Source organism: Protopterus annectens, chromosome 7.part0 (assembly GCF_019279795.1).
Source record: "Protopterus annectens isolate FY-2018-M chromosome 7.part0, PAN1.0, whole genome shotgun sequence".
In the NCBI taxonomy this organism is placed as follows: domain Eukaryota; kingdom Metazoa; phylum Chordata; order Ceratodontiformes; family Protopteridae; genus Protopterus; species Protopterus annectens.
In genome coordinates, this window is record NC_056739.1 from 1,050,924,958 (window position 1) to 1,050,945,497 (window position 20,540).

Below are 20,540 nucleotides of genomic sequence, written 5' to 3' on the forward strand. Positions count from 1 at the left end.
GACTATGACAGAGTCATAACCGTACCTGTTGTTGAGAGACTTAAGTGCATGGGTGATATGGCGGATTCTGGCACCTGACAAAACAGTGACTTTCTCCTTATCCAGCCTGGTGAGGAGCACATCTGTGTGTCTCACAATGGAGTCTCTTATGACTAATATGTTAGGTTTGTGGTTAGGCCTTAGTTGGTGTGAGGCACAGGTGTGTGGACAGTGTGTGGTATGTGGTGTGGTGGGCAGTGTAGTTTGCATGTGTTTTTTCCTCAGAAGTCTCTCTTGCTTGGGTATGTTTTTGTTGAGGACCTCCGCATATGTAGGTGTGTGTTGTGTAGGAGTGGGTGGTGGTTGAGGTGTGGTGTTTGTATTGACAACCTTCTCAGTACCAGATATATACTGGCTTATGAGAGAGAGAGAGCATAGACTCTAGGTTCTTAATGTATTGCATCTCTCACAAATTGTGTTCCTAGGTGGTAGTAGTAGAGGTTTGTCCTTGTACATAAGCAGTTGCTGCACAGTCACAGGATGCTCATATCAACTAGACCGGCAGGAGAAACCTGTATGAAATTGTCCATCCATGTTTGTCAGAATCTGAGGGAGAGCGGTTTGTTGTAAGAAGCTCTGGACAGAGTTATTCCTTTTGTGTATCTTCATCTTTTTGTGACAAACTTTGCTGCTGAAGAATTCTGTTCAGCTGGAAAGAATCTGGCCCTAAACCATTATTATTGAAATCAGCAAACGTATTTTAGCAACCTCTTTAGGAAACATTTTGTAGCATGATATGAATAATGGCTACCAAAGAGATATTGGGATTGTATACTGAATAATTAACTGGGTGGGTATGTCATCCTAAGATGATATAACATAAGACCCAGTCTGAGCTTTTTTCATCCATTCTGCCTGATATAATGGAGACAGTAGCAGTAATAATGCTGTTTAGTGTCAAGACTGTACCTCTTTCAATTAATTTTAAAAGTTAAATAGGTTGTATTTTGCAGTTTTTGTTGGAATACACTACACTGTTTAGAACTCTCATGACTAATTGCCTTCAGCCAAAAGCAGGTACTAACCTTACCCTACTTTTGTTACTTTAGAAGTACAAGAAAGAACTACCATTTGTCATGTTTTTATAATTTTCTCGTTTTTAAGTCTTGTTTGCATTAAAAAAGCATCCTGTAGCTTAAACAAAGCACATCTTAAATCTAGTCTTCGATCTCTATAAACTCTGGGGGTTGGTTATTTATGTATGTATATTTATTTATTTATATAACATTTGTTGACTGGGAAAGTCCAACTAGGACAGAGCCAATTTTCAGTGGAGGCCCAGGGAGAAACGCTCCCGATGCATGTCTTTGGAATGGACTATATTTTAATTATATGCATAATATGGTCAGTGCACAGTTACATTCCACCCCCCTACCAAAGACAGTAGTACACTAACTTTAACTTGTTTGTTTCCCGCCATTCTTAGCTTGCATATAGTGTAAAGCTCGGATACAGCACAACTTGTGTGCATTTTGTTAAATATGACTAGCTTATACAGTAGTCCGTGATACTGGGGTGGGTTTCACATCTAGGATGCACAGCCTGCTTATGCTTTGCCTGAAGTGGATGCATAACTTCTGAAAGATGAAATAGCTAGCTCTTTGTTCGGTGGGGGGGGGGGGGGGGCGGGACTGGCAATTTGTAAGCTAACCATGTCCATGGTAGTCAACCATCTATTGGAAAAATGCTGACATGAAAGGACATATCTTCAAAGAATGTCCAGTTTTATCGGCATCTGTGCCAGGGTCTATATCCATCATCGAAGTGTCAAAACTTTGAATGTGATAACATCGAACCCAAAACCACGAAAGCTGAAAACTCCGAAGACTGAGAACAGCGATTTTTTTCCCTGGGAAAAAAAAATGCTGTTCCAGTACAAAACGCGAAACACACGAACACTACAAACTATTTCTAATGTGGGGGTTCACACCCCCCCACACCCCCAACATGGGGGGTTGGGCCCCCCACCCCCCCTACTTAAATATACCAACTCCGAGATCGCACCACAGTGGAGGAAATAGCGAAGCCGCAGAAATGGCCCACCAAATTCTTTGTTTCGCGGCTTCGATATTTTCAGTCTTCAGACTTTCAAGGTTGAGGTTTTCGTGTTCGAAGTTATCAACGTTCGAACTTATGATATACACCCTCTGTGCCATGCTAGTAAATAATCACTTTATATTTTCACCTAACATTATATGATGTGTGACATTAGGAACTGTATTTTTTAGCATTTGATTACTTTTTTAACTCCTTTGTTAAATTATGACTTCAGATATAAGCAAATATACATTAACAGAAAACAAAATAAACCATCTTAACATTTTTTTCATTTCTGTACAATTATGTATGACATATCTTTTCTTTGCAACTGTCATCAGTCCAACATTACATAACTTGCTGAATTTCTGCCTTCCCTTATACCTCACTCCTCCTCCTCCTGAACATTATTATGTATGCATTGTTCCCACAATTTCCATTTATTTCTATTTAATTTGCTCCTTCCCTTTTCTAAAGATCTGTTTTCCAGTTCTTTTATCTGTTTTATAAAATTCAGTACTTCAAATACACTTGTTTTAGACTTTGATTTTCATTTTCTAAAAATTGCTGTTCTTCATAAGTGTCAGAATTAAACTTAATAAGGCCATACTATGTCTAGGCAATTCAAATCCTGTGTTCAAGCTTAAAGAATCATTTTGTCAGTTACAGCCATTTTCTCACCCAATATTTCTGACCTAGTGCTCTTGTAGAGAATTATCTGCCAAATCATATGTTCCCAGTTACCTGTTTCTTCCCCATCACACCTCCATTTGCCATCTGCCTGAGATAAAATTCTTTGGAGTCTGCTCAGGGCATAGATATAAATATACCTATGCAGACACTGAAAAGCAAAACTCTTAAACCTACTGGACTTTCTTGCATATCTGGGAGCTAAACATATGTCTTGCCATTGCTCTCTTGTTGTAAATTGCTTTTCCAGTCTCTCTTCCCAGTCTCTTCTAACCTCCTCTGATTGATGCTTATAGTTTTCATGCTGTATTTGATATGCCCTACTAATTATCCCTTTTTAATAGTAGCTTCCATTCTAGATTCAACTAAAAACTCTACCAGAGCAGGTCTTTCACTTAAGATTTTCCTTTCCCTTTCTGTTTGCCAATAATCTAGTATTAATTCATAGCAGGGAAAGCGGTCTCTAGTTTGCAGTCCAGATGTCTTCTTGGCCTCATCCTACTACATTACCTTTCTCGCTCTAGAAGTTCTTCGTGTTTCACTGTTGCAGTCATTACATTTGGGTTATCCTGCTGGCAGGTTGCCCTCAAGTCGGCCTGAATTCCAAAGCCTTGGGTCCTGCGTCAGTTGCTGTCACCTCTTCCCTGATGTCAGGTCGTCAGGGGTATAAAAGATGCAGCCGACTCCATTTTATCCGGTCTTTCTTGCCGCGCGGTGCCCGAAACAGAAGCAGTTCGCAAGTGCTGGTCGGCCGACTCCTGAGATTTTCATGTTCGAGTTTCAGATCCGAAGTCTTCATTAAAAGCTAAGTACCCCGTTGGGGAAACTTTTTTCTTGCTCCAGACCAATGTCAGAAAAAGTTAATAATTGTATTTCTTGTGGGAAGCAAATACCTCATAAGGACTTTCATTCTTAATGTATTCCTTGCCTAGGCCCTGACCACAATGTTTCTAGTTGTCGGTTGTGTGCTAGATTTAACCAATGCACTATTAAGCTTCAGTACGATTTTGCATTAAGCTATTTTGGGCGAAGATTTAATTATACAATGTCGTCGGATAGTCATCCGACTACCGGAATTCACAAAAAAACGCAAAGAAAAAGAAAAAAAGACAGGCAACCGAGGTCCAAAACCAACGACAAAGCTTCTCCTAAGCAAGTCGCCGGTTCTCAGTGAGGCGCTTTTGCAGCCCCTGATGCCCGCTACTTTAGAGTCACAGGCCGCTACCGACTCCCACGTGGAGTGGGCCAGGCCATAGGAAACTCAAGGTGTTGGAGCCTCGGAGATTATTCCCTCAGATGGGTCCGAGCCGCTGAGCAGGCGTCTGCTTCTGAGGGTGTATTCAGACCTAAACAATTATATATTAAACCGGCTTCAAAGACAAAGACTAAAACACCTTTAAAGGCAAAGAAACAAGTTCACCAGTCATAAGGACAGGCCTCCATGCCCAAAAAACAGGTGCTCAAAATGGCTGAAGACTTAATTACCTTGATCAGGGGTTCCCATCCCCCTTCTGATAAGAGGCCTAGGCAAGAGACCGACTGAATCTTCAGATCAGGTTTCCATTTCTTCTGATTCCTCTTCTGATCAGAAATATTCTCTTCCTCCCTATGAGGATTCTGATGCTGAAGAATCAATTCCTTCAGCTTCTCCTCCTGAGGACTACTCTTTTGGGGAAACCTTGCATTCCATGAGGGAACACTTCCACTGGGAGAGTCAAGATTTTTCAGAATCTAAGAGAAGGCTCAGAGACTTCCTTTTACTACCTCAACACAGGCCTCTAGCTGTTCCACCTGTGTTGGACATTGTAGATGTGTTCTCGGAGTCTAGTCTGACCACTGACTCTTTACCTCCGGATCCTGTTAAGCCAGACAGATACTACAGGGTCCCTGACTCTCATAAATTCCTTTTCAAAAAACCCTACTGCAGACCCAGAAACTATTTCTCAGGGTCCAAAAGGGGTCAAGGCTTCTACTGCAAAAAATCCTACCCCATCTGACAGGGATTCTAGGGCTCTGGATAGATGGGGAAAAAAGATTTACACATCTGCTACTTTGGCTATAAAGGCCTTAAATTGCCAGTTTCATATGCTCGAATATCAGCAATATATAATGACACTCCTTAAACAGAAAATGATGGCAAATTCTGAATGTGCAGAAAACAAAGAAATGCAGGATTTATTGCATGCAGCTGAACAAGTTGGAAAGCATACTTTGCAATGTGGGTTTGATTCTCTGGAGGCCTCCTGCAGGGTCGCTGTTACGGGTTCTGTCATTAGGAGGCATGCTTGGTTAAAGGAACAAAATCTGCCTGACCATGTTAAAGCAAAATTATTAGATGCTCCTTTACAACATGATATCTTGTTTGGTGTTAAGGCAGTAGAGGTGTTAAAGAAAATGGAGGACAAAAGTAAATCTATGCAAACGGTCAAGGATTTCTTACAGGTACAGCCACCTAGATTTAGCAGTCACTGGCCTACAAAGAATTGGTCCTTTCCAGTCTCAGGCAGACCTCAAAGGGGCAGATCCAGACGCCCTAGAGGCAGATCACAGCCGCAAGAATCCTACAGGTCTAAGCAGTGGAGTGCTTCTACCTCCAAAGGTGGAGAGGACAAATCACAATCATACAGTAAACAGTCCCAATGACTTCCCCCTGCCTGCACCAAGCACTTATCTTCTGGCAGCACCCTTAGGGGGAAAACTAGCACTTTTTTCTCAAAATTGGCACATTATAACCCAGGACAAATGGGTTCTAGACATAGTGTCACAAGGCTACAAGTTTCATTTCCATACCCTGCCAAGGGCAAATGGTTGGCCAGACCTGCCAAAAAAATCAGTGGGCAGAGGCTCAAAAACAAGTCGCAGCTCTCATGGACAGGAGGGCTATTCAACAAGTACCACAGCAAGAGCAGGGACAAGGATTTTACTCAAGACTGTTCTTGGTACCTAGGAAGGACAAAGCATGGAGACCAATACTGGACTTATCTATTCTAAACACTTTCCTGGATATACCAAAATTCAAGATGTTGACCTTACAGCAGCTTCTGCCCATGCTGGGCAGCAAGGCTTGGCTCGTGACTTTAGACCTAAAAGAGGCATACCTGCATGTCCCAATCAGACAATCGTGCAGAAGATGCCTCAAATTCAAGGCTGGCTCAAAGCATTACCAATTCTTTGCACTGCTCTTTGGCTTATCTACTACACCCAGGGTCTTCACAAAGTGCCTGGCACCAGTAATTGCTTACTGCAGATAAAGGGGAATACACATATATCCGTACTTGGACGACTGCCTTATACAACTACAGCATCTGATGTTTGTGATAAGACTTTTAACATGCCTAGGGTACACAGTCAGCAAAAAGAAATCAAAGCTAGTACCCTCTCAAGAGATAATATTCCTGGGTGCAAGCTTAAATACAACTGCCCAGATGGCTTATCTCACTCCAGACAAACAAAGGCAACTGACTACCTATTTTAAGCAAATGGCTACAAAGGCCCAGTTATCTGCAAGAAAAATTCTGCAGGCTTTGGGCTTCATGGCATCCTGCATCTTACTAATTCCATATGCAAGACTGCATATGAGGAAAATTCAATGGTACCTAAAAAGGGTCTGGGCACAGCATTGCCACAGTCTGGAAACAATGATTTCTCCAATTCCCTGCCTGCAACAGGAGTTTCAATGGTGGGCAAAGGCTTGTCACAAAAACAAGGGACAGCCATTCCCACTACCCCCAGCCAGGCAGAGCCTAACGACGGATGCATCAGATTATGCCTGGGGGGCACACATGGCAGGAAGAGGCATTCAGGGCACCTGGACCACAAACCAAAAGCATCTACATATCAATCAAAAAGAGATGCTAGCTGTTCAAAATGCCCTGACAGCCTTCAAGGACCTACATCATCTGGGACAACTACTGATAAAGACAGACAACACTACGGTCATGTGGTACATAAACAAGCAGGGGGGCACTCATTCTTATCCCCTGTGCAGACTAGCCATGGCTTTATGGGACACAGCATCGACTTACCAAGTTCATCTGCAGGCACAATTCCTGCCAGGAAAGGAAAATACTCTGGCAGACAAACTAAGCAGAAACCTCATGGATCCCCACGAGTGGCACCTGGATCCACAAGTCTTCAGCATGATAACAATGAAATGGGGAAGCCCAGACATAGATCTGTTTGCCTCCCCTCAAAACAATCAACTAAAAAGATTCTGAACAAAGAAATGGGGAAGCCCGGGCATAGATCTATTTGCCTCCCCTCGAAACAATCAACCAAAAAGATTCTGCACAAGGACTTATCACAGACAAGCTTGGAAAGTGGACGCCTTATCTTTCAACTGGACAAACCTATCAGTATATGCCTTTCCTACACTGCCTCTCCTCCCCAAGGTACTCCTAAAGGTCAGGCAGGAGAAACCAAAAATGGTTCTGATTGCCCCAGACTGGCCATGCCAGTATTGGTATCCGATCTTAAGGAACTTGTCCCAATGCCCAGCCTGGACCTTCATCTACTGTCCTAGCAAAACAATCAGATTCTGCACAGCCAACTCCGGACCCTCAACCTGGCAGCATGGCGGATAATGTAGCCATACAAACCACACCTCTGAGTAAAGCTGTGATGGATGTCATTTTAGAAGCCAGAAGGCCTAGTACTAGAAAATCCTATGATGGGAAATGGAAGAGATTTTGCGCTTGGAACCAAGCTCAAGGAACTGATACAGCTGTCCCAAATATTCCTCAGATTTTGCAATACTTAACTGAGATGCTGGACAAAGGTCTATCTTTTTTATCAGTTAAAATCCATGCCCCTGCCATTTTGGTTCATTACAATACAGAGCCACCACTCTTTTCTCATCCTTTATTAAGGCAGTACCTCAGAGGAGCCAAAAACTTAAGGCCTCCAAGGAGAATGCCAATACCTGCATGGGACCTCAATTATGTCTTGGAAAAACTCACCTTACCTCCTCTTGAGCCAGCTGCTACTGCAGATATAAAGTTCTTCTCTTAGAAAACAGCTCTGCTCCTAGCATTAACTTATGCAAGACGAGTTTCAGAGCTACAGGCTCGCATGGCTGTGGAACCCTTTATCATTTTTTATCCAGACAGGGTCTCTCTGAGAACAAACCTTACATTTATGCCTAAGGTGGTATCCAGTGTAGCCCTTAACCAAACAATTCATTTGCCAACTTTTTATCCAAATCCACAGAACAAGGGGGAGAAAATTCTGCATTCTTTGGACATACACAGACAACTTAGATTCTACTTGGACAAAACTAAAGTTTTCAGAAAGACAGTTCAATTACTAGTGGCATATGCCACAGCATCACAAGAAAAGGCTATCTCCAAGCAGACTATTTCAAAGTGGATAGGTCACTGCATTATTTTCTGCTACTCACAGCATGGCAAACCAGTGCCAAAGGGCATTAAGCCACATTCAACCAGAGCTGCAGCCACTTCTGCAGGCTTTCTCAGGGGAGTACCAACCAAAGACATTTTAGAGGCTGCTACTTGGAATTCAGTGCATACCTTTACAAAACATTACAATCTGCCTGTTTACTCTAAATCTAGGGCAGGCTTTGCCACTGCAGTTCTGCAGGGCCTCTTAGCCACTCCTAATGCTGTTTAGCTCCAGCCCCGCAACCATAGCTTTGGGACTCAACCCAAATGTAATGACTGCAACAGTGAATACCCTCGAACATCTACATTTATGATAAGTGTACACAGCTGTACTTTATTTGTTCCTACTATCTTGGTTCCTTTGCCAGATTTCTCCAGTAAATTCTGTCCCCTTCTTGCCTGTTTTCTATACTACTACTTGCAGTCATCCTTATTGGTCAAATATCCCTTTTCCATTCTTGTGTTTCCTTAGTTCTTAGAATACTTTCTGCTACTTCATGAATATAATATAAAATTATATATGGTGGTTGTTTTCTTTAATGTTCTGCATCCAAAATCCTACTCTATTTCTTGAACTTTTCCACCTGCTTCATCATCATTGCTTTCCATTTTGAATTACAATCTTCTGCTTGTGTTATGTATATGAGCCTTAACTGTGTAGTTCTAAAATATCCCTTAGATGAGGGAATGCTAAACCATCCTGTCCTATTGGAAGGATCAACTTATCCCACTTAACTCTTGCCCTTTTTCCCTCCCAAGGAAATTCCTGTAACTTTCTTTTAGTAATTATTGTCCACGACCTCTCGTCTAGTTAATAAAAAAAAATATGCCTGACCCATATATAAAACTAAAGGGACTAGAAACATTTTCACTGATTGTATCTTACTGTCTATATCCATAAACAGAGCTTGCAGTTTCTCAGTTTTTGTATTATCTTTTGCTCTGTCTCTTCCTACATATCCTTGGCTGCCATAACGAGCCTTTTTTTTATCCATATTCTTAAATACTTAATCCTTCACATTTATAACCATGGCCTTTGTTTTATCTTCATTAATTTTATATCCCAAAAAGACTTGAAACGGTTTCAAAATGTTTCTCAACACTGAGATGTCCTTTTCTGTAATTATCAGATACAACATAATATCATCTGCAAATCAAGCCAATTTTCTGATTACAATTCCAGTTATATCCTCACTTTTTTGAGTCCCTTAATTTTTTATTTATTTATTTTTTGCAAATAGCTCTATATGTAAAGCAAATAACAAAGGGAAAGAGGGCACCCCTGCCTTATTCCACTGTTCGGGCACAACTTATCAGAGAGAAACCCTCCCACTTTAATTGGTTCCAGTCTTTGTCTTCCTAATTAACCTTATTGTATCAGGTAATGCAAATTTTTCCATTGCCCTTCTCATGAAATCCCAGCTTGCTTCGTAGAATGTTTTTTCTGCATCAAGACCTACCAACAGTAGCAGTATTTTCTTACATTCTGCTTCCCCCTGGATCATCATTGTTCTATTAATGTCAAAGGTTTACCTTCCATCCACAAAAGCAAATTAATCCATATCTATCACTTTTGGCAACACATTTGCCATTCTTTTAGCTAGTATAAACATAAACACTTTATGATCATGATTTAAAATTGAAATGGATCTATGTGAAGCCATGTCTGATGGGTTTTTACAGTTTGTAGGTAACATCATCACAGCTTTCTTCCAAAACTGTGCTTTTTCTTTTAAAATACTGTTAAACAAAATCATCTGCATGTTAATCCATTTCTGTCCCCCTAACTTCCAAACTTCAACAGGAATGCCATCTGTCTCTGGAGACTTTCCTGATGATTGATTATACATCACCGTTTTTATCTCATCTCCAGTCTTAATGGTTAGTTGTTGAGTCTCATCTTCCTCCAGCCTTGACATAATTAATTTTTAAATATTTTAATTTGTGCTGTTTCTTTTTCTCATATTTTTCTGCTTTATACAAATTTGTATAAAGTTTTCGGAATATCTCTAATATCTCTACAAGATATTTGGTTATTTTTTTTATGTGAAAGCCTCCCTAAGTTTGGCAACAGCCATTTCTACTTTGTTGCCTAGGTCATTGGGCTCAAAGTTTTTATGCTCTTGAGGTATTGTCAAAAAGTAATTGCTTAACAGCAATCTTTTTAAACTTATGCATATTACCCAGATAGATGCATCCTATTTTTTCTTTCACACCTAGCATTTCTGCCTCTTCTTTTCTGAGATTCACCTTATTCTACAAAATTGTAATCTTTGTCAGCCTTCTCTTTCTTATGTTTTTATTCCCTATTTTTAAACTCTTATTTTCATTTTAAGCCACTCAGTAGCTGTAACTTCTAAAGATATTTCTATCTTCCCTAATAACTCCCGAATAATTTATAGAGCCCATTTCTTAAATTCCTCTATTTCTAACAGGTAGGTGAGAAAATGCCAGTGTCTCATTTTTATTTCATTACCCTGCATTTATTATCTGTACATGATCTGAAATAGTTACTGGATTTGTGTTCAAGCAGTCAATTAAATGCGTGTGTTCCTGTGAAATGTACTTTGTCTGGTCTAGCCCAGCTATTTTACTTTGGGAAATAATAATTAAATTCTGTCAGAGTTCCTACTACTGAATTCACATCTTCCACACCAAATATTGTCATAAATGTCTTCAGAAATCCGCCCTCTTTTGTTGTATTTTCTCTTCTAGGTCCCCTTGATACATCCCCACTATTGAAAATCAAATTCCATTTCCCATCTGTAAGCAATATTCCCTGCTGAAAACTCCCAAAATGTTTTTAAGCTGCATAATAGAAGTTTTTACATGACAGCTTAATCCTCCTCCCTTGCCAATAGCCCCTTACTACTGCAAGCCTGTCATTATCTTTTTTTACCCTCTTCTATCAGTGTTGGAGCTTTTCTAGCAATTAGTGTAATTACTTCACCTTTCCTTTGTCCCTAATATTCTGTGGAATATCCATTTTGAAGTCTTCCTTTGTCAAATTTACATGCTCATATCTTTATAGATGTGTCTCCTGCAGCATTGCTGTTTGCACTTTGCATTTTTTAATAAAATGTAATACTCTTTCCTTTTGTCCATACCTGTAATGCCATTTGCATTCCAGGATAATATGGATAGTGTAGCCATTATAATAAAATGCTATTGTTCCCACATATTTTACATGACAGTGTTTTTTGATTATGTATTTCCAACTTATCACATGAACATATTTGGCAAGCTAATCTTTTTATACAATCATTTGTTCTCATCCCATTTGAACCAATGTCACATTATTCAAGACTTTTTTATTTTAATGACAGCCCTTAAACAAAAAAACTAAGTACATTTTCATAACACCCCATCCTCTATTAGCTTTGAACAAACACACAAAACTGAAGTTTAATGCTCTAGATGGGAACAGATGCCCCAAATCAACAACTGAATCCACAGGCATTACTTAACCTAAAATTAAAGTTACCCATGCTACAGCCTGTGTTCCTGGGTTCACTGTTTGCTGTCTCTTCTTTTCTTTTCTGTTTACCTCCCAGATTTCCCAGATTTGAGAAAATGCTTGTTTGCTTTCAGAAAACATTTCATTTTTAGTCATAAGAAAAAAATGCACTGCTGTCTTTAAATAAAATTAAGTTGTACACTGTTCTGTTAAATGCATTAAATTATGATGGCTGCTAGGGAGGCTATTCTCTTTTATGGTTTACCATCATAAGGTCGACTGGTAGATGGTCGAATGAGTATGTCCAAAAGGAGTGCAGCAACATCCCAAAATTGCGATTGCAAATGTTACAAATTGCAAAATCCCGTCCCCTTTTTTAACTCGTGTTAGCACTCATTTGTAGGTGTAGAGCTGTTGGAAATGTCGATCTCTGTGTTTTTGCAACATTCTGACTATTCGGCATTATGGGATTTGCTGAGAAAAGTCACTGCTATGCAGAGTCGAGCAATGTGCGGTCGACCTTATGATGGTAAACCCTCTTTTATTCACTTCCCATAATTTCAACTTTAATTTCCACTGAAATGCTTGCCATTGTACCTTTAAATTTTGCTTTTCTGTCAGCAAAGCATGTTTAGAACTCTCAAAATCAATTGCTTGCCCCACCAGACAGCTTGTCTCTATGTAAAAATAGTCAACAATGAGTCTGTGTCAGTTTCACTCAGAACAGAATGTACAAGTATCTTCAGCTGCAGACTTCTCGACTCCAACTGAGTATTTGCTAATGAGGAAAAAATAGCTAAAATCTTTGCAGATGTAAGAAACTTAGCATTTTTCATGGCTGTCATCATCTTATCATATTTTTCAACCCTATTACTTACAAAAACACGTGTTTATATCTAAAGCCAAGAACATTAAGCTAGACATTCACCCTTGTAAAAATAAGAGAGCATATCTTTTACACCCCACTTCACCCCAGTAGTCCAAGATCACAGCATATTCATAGCCGTCTTGTCAAGCCTCTCTATTTTTGTTATATGTAAAGCCTATATTTTTATACTAAAAAGTACTTGTTTACTTTAATATCTTTTGCGCAAACAGTCCCTGAAACGACTCCCCCACCCACATTTAAAATACCCCTGATTACACACTACACACACCTGTTTTGATATATATATATATATATATATATATATATATATATATATATATATACATACATGTACTTTGTCACAAAATGTTTTATACAAATACTAATGCGAACAAAAATTATTTTACTTACTTTTCCCTTTTAATGTTCTTCTAAACATTAATGACATAAAGTTGGGTATATGCTCTGCATTCCACCCACAAGTTTAACAAAGTCAACAAAAGTCTGGTCTTTCTCGGGCACCTTTTCTCGCAAAACCATGTTTCACAAATGTGATTGCTTATAGTCTCCCATTTGTTCATTAATTTCAGTGTTGCTGGTCTTCCTGTTCCTGTCTATCTCCAAACACCAGACTCTGCTTCAAGTCCAAGGTACCCCTGATTATTCTAGTTAACTCCTGTGTTTTTTTCTTTCTCTCAAGCATTTTCCTGTAGAAATTAGAAAAAGGTTTCACTGGCAAAGTCTGTCTATGGACCTTACTAACCAAAGAATGAAAAGGAAAGTCATTTTCTGCTTGGTTGATAAACATTTAAGTATCTTTTATTCTGAAGACAGTTGGATACAGCAGCTTCAGTCTCACATCTGCCTCTTGACATTCCCAGATTGCTTGGATAAATGTGCTTCCCTTCTCCCTGGTGTACAGTCAGTAATCATTTTCCACAAAACTTTGCTGTCTCCAGTGTTTAACACTTTAAAAACATGTTAATTACATAACTCTGCCAAGTGTACAATGTTTTAAAATTTGATTTTCTTTCCAATTGCTGTTCTTTGATGCAGAGACTTGTTAATGCTGTAGCATGTAACTAGGGCTTACTAGAGGTAATGGGTACTTAAATGGTTGGTAGGCACCTTTCTGACATCAGAAAGTTACTTAATGTATCCTTTATATTATGATGGAATACTCTAAGCTATATACCAAGCCCAACTATAAAAATGGACCAGATAATAGTACAAAAAAGTTAAGTAGAATAGTAGAATGATAAAAGTTGCTCCAGTTTAGGCTCATCACTTTTTAATAGAGCTTTGAATGTTTGGTAGAACACTGACACTTGACTGAACAAGCAGTGCAAAAGTAGTAGAGTCCATTAAGAAGGAATATGTCAAAAAAAATTTTTAGTAACATAAAAGTTGTTCCTTCTCTCAGAAATATCTTTTTTCTCTTTTGTTGGTATTTTGATATGCCTGAAACTTCTGTGATGCTTAAGACCTGACTGCACTGGCATTACATCAAGAGAGGTAGTTGTTGAGTAAATGCTGTTAAGAGGTAACTTCTTTTACTGTATACATGCATGTAAAAGATGTCATAAAACTGACTGACTTTGTATTTTTGAATGAGTGTAAGTATAAGTCAGACCTTCCACATTATTTCCGTTAAAATATTCCATAAGGCCTACCAGTATAATGGGTATTTTTGTGGTTGTACTTTGCTTTCAAGGGCTGTGAATCACCGGATCACCACTCATATTATAATTAAAGATTAATTTTTTTCCAACTTCCTGCAAAATAGAATTAAAAAAAAAAAAGAAGAAGCTATTGGTATAATGAAATATGTATCAAAAGAAATTTGGAGAACCCTCACGAAAATAAACAACCAGGAAATGAGGACAACCACTTCCACCTCATTAGAGCTGTTAGAGACACAAAACGATTCCTTAAAATCACAAAAATAATTTATTGAATGTTGAACGCTTTCATCCTTACCTTAACTGTCCATAACCCTTGATTTTGATGAAGTTCCCATGATTTTAGGGTGAAAGTGCTTAACATTCAGTAAATTATTTTTCTGATTTTAAGGAATAGTTTTGTGTCTATAAAAGCTCTTTTGAGGTGGAAGTGGTCGTCTTCGCATTTGCTGGTTACAATGCAATGCAATGCATTTAAACTGTGTTTCACTGTGCTGCTGCTGTATATTGTATTTAATCATAGGCATGACCTGGACTTTTTTGTCCTGTACATTACATAAGTTTTTGCTTGCCATAATTTCCATGTCTACGTTGTATATTGCATTTTAATGTAGTCAGGTTTATGTCTTGTGTATTGAATATTTAGTTATGTACTTGTGTGGAGACTTTTTCTCCTCCATTTCTTTCTCTGCCCAGTAGTGTTAACCTGGATAGCAAACACAATAAATAGAATTATCTTTATCTGTGGGGGGCGTGTATGTAGAATTTACTTTGGTTAGTAATGTGGCAGAGGAGAATATGCAGCTGGTTTGCTGTAATTCCTGATGTGTTTAGTAGTAAGACCAGCTTTTATTTTTTTTGCAGAGGTGGAGACTACTTTAGAAATCTTGAATTTTTTTTTTTTTGTGTCTGGTTAACGTGAGATTGCAGCACAATTTTTTCTGCACTGTGTTTGGTTGCTAGATCCTCTGCGTTGAACTAGTTTTTGACACTGCTGGTGGCTACAAAGGAAATCCTTCATTCTGCCAGTAGAATACACAGTGCTACCATTGTTTTCATCAGTGAAACTAAATGACTGTTGTATATAGGCAATAACCACTTTGAAAAACTATAACAGGAGTCTGGTAGTTCAAAGCTCATTGAATACTGAGGAGTGTGACTATAGTCTCTTTGTCCCCCTGTCTTTACTTTTCTATCACTAAGTCACTGTTCCACAAGAGAAAGAGAACCCACGTTTCAGTTTTGAACTGCTGGCCTCAATTTTGTGTCGCAAGACAAAAACTTTATCTCAAATAAGTACTTCTGTCTGGTAGGTTTTCTTTTGTTTTTTTTTTTTTTTTTTTCTTCCAGCCGATTATTGATCAACATTATATATGAAGCTACTTTTGGTTTTGTGACACCCTTCTCTTTTTTCAGGGTATCTTGGACTATATGGAAAATCTGAGCCCACAGCAGATCAGGAAATTATTTCACATTCTTGGCATGCTGGCATATTGTAAAGGGCATGAAGGAAGTCACATTCAGGTAAGACACTTAATATATGTATTTATTGTTTATCTATAAACACAAATCCCAAGTAATCCACAGCAGGTAGGTAAAAACAGACTGAATTTAATAACAAAATAAAGCGTAGATAAGTGCTTTCGCGGTATACTTCATCAGATCTAACATACAACTCAAAGTTCATCAATTAAAAATGATAGGCAACCAATCAATTCAAAGTGCATCTGAAGGCATTAAGTACCATGGTAACAACATTAAAGTAATGAAAAAATAAAATAAAAAATAATAAATAAAGACATCAAAAATCTACAGCTTTATATGTGTAATACATTCAATCTTAACATTAAAACCATTTAAATATGTGTAACAGAAGCTGCGGTGGTGCAGCGTTTAGCGTTGTCGCCTCAAAGCAAGAGGTTCTCCTGTTCGATTCTCGGCTAGAGCTCCTTCTGTGTGGAGTCTGCATGTCCTCCCTGCGGTCGAGTGACGTTAATGACATGCAGGTAGGTGCCGAGCGTGAATGGGTGTGCCTTCTTTGAAGGTTGGGCGTCGGGCTGGCAACTCGGCATGATAAAAATTCACTGCCAATCATTAGGGAACCGGAGTACCACTGTGGCGACCCCTAACCGGGAAAAGCCGAAAGACTTAATTAATCAAAGCAACAAATACATTTCATTTCTTCTTCAGAGGTCTAGCTCTTAGGGCAGGTTGTATTGATACACTATCATTAAGCCCTGGATCACAGTGTGCTCTTAATACAAAAATCTATTTAAGTTCTGCCTGATATGTCCTGTTTGCAAGGTCTCCCTTGCTAATATTCTCATGAACTAACTCCAATACTTGGAACCTAAAGGTGTGTTCCATGCCACTATTTATCATATGTTTCGCTACTGCACTATAATTCATACCCCTGCATGCACAATAAAAATTATGACGAATGCGCTCATGCAAGTGCCTGTTTGTCTTGCCCACATAAAATGAGCAGCATCCATTGCACAATGCCAAATATACCAAGTTCTTTGAATTACAGTCGGCTAGGGGTAAGTGGGAAAACGTCCTGCCATTAGTAGGATGTACAAAAAATCCAGATTCATCAATGCAGGTGCAAAAAGAGCACCTGTCACATCTTCTCATTCCATATCCCAGTTTCACTCTATCTAGTTGACTGGTTGCTTTAGGATAGCACAACCCTTGTTATAATGATGTCTTGTTTTTATATCCAAAGGACGGTCTAGCACCCACAAATCTCTGTATTCGTTAATCTGTGCAAAGTACTGACCAATGTTTAAAAATAATATCCTTAATTTTCTTGTCATCACTAGAATAAGTTAACCAAAAAAATATAGTATTTCCATCTTCATTCCTTCTCCTGTTTACTGTCTCATCATCATTCCTTGTATGTGATGAAAAATATGGTCTCCCACTTGTATTTCTACAGTGCCCAACAGTTTCATGGACACTTTCAATCTCCCTCTCATTGTAGCCCCTAGAGGTAAAATCAGTCTTCATCCTCTAAAGTACTCTTTCAAAATCTTCATTTCTATCATATAAACGACTTGTTCACAAACCCTGGCCTTTCAGTGTATTTTTAAAAATGTGCCATGGGTGCATGCTCGTACGATGCACATATGTAGGTCTATAACACTCTTTCCTGTACAATTCAGTGTGAATAATATTGCCTTCACTCATATTCAATTTAATATCCAAACATTCAATTGATATATCAGCAAACTTATATGAAAACTTGAAAAAGGTGGTGCTCGAGTTCAAATCAAGAACATATTGTTCTAATTCAGTAATGGTACCCCCCAGTACAAGAGGAGGTCATCTACAAAACGACGATAAAACAAAACATGCCTTCTATAAGAATCTAACTTAACCCTGGCCTCCTCTTCCCATGCCACCATAACCAGGTTGACATAGCTGTTGGCACACGAGGTGCCCATAGCTACGCCAGAAACCTGGAAATAGTAATGATCATCAAAAGTATTGACGTCAAGCACCATCTCCATCAATAGACACACAAAATCTGTGTCTGTCATCATATATCTGTCTCTTAAAAAGTACCTGCTTCACCATCTCTGTCCCTTCAATGTTAGGTATGCAAGTAAAAAGTGAAGCCACATTCAAAGTGACAAAATATCCCGGCTTATACTCTCTATCATTAGTAACAAACCTATAAAAGTCATGCAAAAAGTGTTTGCTATCTACCAATACAGAACTACATGTTGCAAGTATAGGTTTAAACTGTTTATCAAGATAAACTGAAATTGGCTCAGTTATCCATTCTGCTCTGGCCACTATGGGTTGGAACGGAGGGTTCAGGGGATTTTTATGGACCTTGGGTAGTCCATTTAGACTTGGTATCTTAGTATGTTAAACAATGAAGTAGCTAAGCATTTCCTTAGTAAGTAAGTTATTCATAAAACAATCCCTTAACGATGTAATAATCTCATCTTGTATTCTCAATACTGTCTTATAGTCGATCATCTTGTATTCATTTAAATCGGATAACATGTGCAACATGCTATTCAAATAATAGGTTTGATCCATAACAACAATTAAAACACCCTTATCAGCCGGGCGGATAACAATGTCATCTCTGTGCTTTAAATCAACAAGAACTTGTTGCTCTGTTTTAGTTAAATTTATGAAGCCCTTGCTTCTTCTAGGGTTATTTAAGAGAATAAATATCATTCTCACATAGTTTTACAAACATATCTAGCACAGGATGCTGGGAAGGAATAAAGCTACTCATTTTTCTAAAACTAGGACCAGTATCACAAAAACTTGAATCACCATATAACAGCTTCAGCATAACATTCTTAGTGAACACTCGGTTCAATTAATGTATCTGATATATCCACATCTTGTGCAGAAATAAAAGATAAACCTTTATTTAAAACTTTTTTTAACCATTTCTCCCCGGGCCTCCGCTGAAAACAGGCTCTGTGGAACCTAGTCGGACATTCCCGGTCAACAAATGTTAAATAAAATAAATAAAAAATAAATAAATTTTTCCTCAAAATGATTAAATGTCACTGAAGAAATATTCCAAATTAGATTCAAGTCACCTGTTTCCACATGTTCGTAATAGTGTTCACTGTCCCCTCCTGTGTTTATAATCTCCTTTTGCTCCATTGACGATAATCTGTTCCCTCTATGGAGCATTTTCTACTCTGCCGAAAAGGAAGAGGGAGATTAGAAAATGGTTGTTCATTCGATGAAGGGGATTTGTGTAGTGCTGGCTGCACTGATAAGACTTTGGGTCTCACTACCACTTCAGAGTCCAAGCGAACCCCTTCTGAAGGTGTACTATATACTATATGTGGTGTACTATATACCGAACACTGTTCTGTTCCAATCACAGCTGTATCAGTTGTTGAAACAGGTGGATCTGATGATGGAGTCGTCTGTGTCGTCATCAACAGACAGTGTGGTTCAAGTACTCTTCAAGTAGTCTTGTACAGGGGGGGGTAGCATTACTGAATTAGAACAATATGTTCTTGATTTGAACTCGAGCACCACCTTTTTCAAGTTTTCATATAAGTTTTCTGATATTGAATTTTTGGATATTAAATTGAATATGACTGAAGGCAATATTATTCACACTGAATTGTATAGGAAAGAGTGTTATAGACCTGCATATGTGCATCGTACGAGCATGCACCCACGACACATTTTTAAAAATACATTGAAAGGCCAGGGTTTGTGAACAAGTCGTTTATATGATATAAATGAAGATTTTGAGAGAGGACTTTTGAGGATGAAGACTGATTTTACCTCTAGGGGCTACAATGAGAGGGATATTGAAAGTGTCCATGAAACTGTTGGACACTGTAGAAATACAAGTGGGAGACCATATTTTTCATCACATACAAGGAATGATGATGAGACAGTAAACAGGAGAAGGAATGGAGATGGAAATACTATATTTTTTGGGTTAACTTATTCTAGTGAGGACAAGAAAATTAAGGATATTATTTTTAAACATTGGTCAGTACTTTGCACAGATTAACGAATACAGAGATTTGTGAGTGCTAGACCGTCCTGTGGATATAAAAACAAGACATCATTATAACAAAGGTTGTGCTATCCTAAAGCAACCAGTCAACTAGATAGAGTGAAACTGGGATATGGGATGAGAAGATGTGACAGGTGCTCTTTTTGCACCTGCATTGATGAATCTGGATTTCTTTGTACATCCTACTAATGGCAGGAAGTTTTCCCACTTACCCCTAGCCGACTGTAATTCAAAGAACTTAGTATACTTGGCATTCTGCAATGGATGCTGCTCATTTTATGGGGGCAAGACAAATAGGCCCTTGCATGAGTGCATTCATGATAATTTTTATTGCACGCAGGGATATGAAGTATAATGCAGTAGCGAAACATATGATAAACAGTGGCATGGAACATACCTTTAGGTTCCAAGTACTGGAGTTAGTTCATGAGAATATTAGCAAGGGAGACCTTGCAAACAGGACATATCAGGCAGAACTTAAATGGATGTTTGTATTAAGAGCACACTGTGATCCAGGGCTTAATGATAGTGTATCAATACAACCTGTCCTAAAAGCTAGACCTCTGATTAAGAAATGAAATGTATTTGTTGCTTTGATTAATTATACATATTTAAATGGTTTTAATGTTATGATTGAATGTATTATACATATGAAGTTTGCTACATATGAAGCTGTAGATTTGTATGTGTTAGATGTCTTTATTATTTTTTTATTTTATTTTTTCATTTCTTCTTTAATGTTGTTACCATGGTACTTAATGCCTTCAGATGCACTTTGAATTGATTGGTTGCCTATCATTTTTAATTGATGAATTTTGAGTTGTATGTTAGATCTGATGAA

At 38.5% G+C, this 20,540-nt stretch overlaps 1 protein-coding gene across 3 annotated transcripts in view; it reads left to right on the top strand.

Moving 5' to 3' along the window:
- The window catches only part of FANCD2 (FA complementation group D2), a 1,694,389-nt gene that overhangs the window by 556,231 nt on the left and 1,117,618 nt on the right, over positions 1 to 20,540 (top strand). For all 3 annotated transcript variants that reach the window (XM_044077594.1, XM_044077597.1, XM_044077595.1), the window contains exon 18: positions 15,589 to 15,696. In XM_044077594.1, the coding sequence (XP_043933529.1) occupies positions 15,589 to 15,696 (108 nt within the window). The remainder of the gene's footprint in view (positions 1 to 15,588; positions 15,697 to 20,540) is intronic.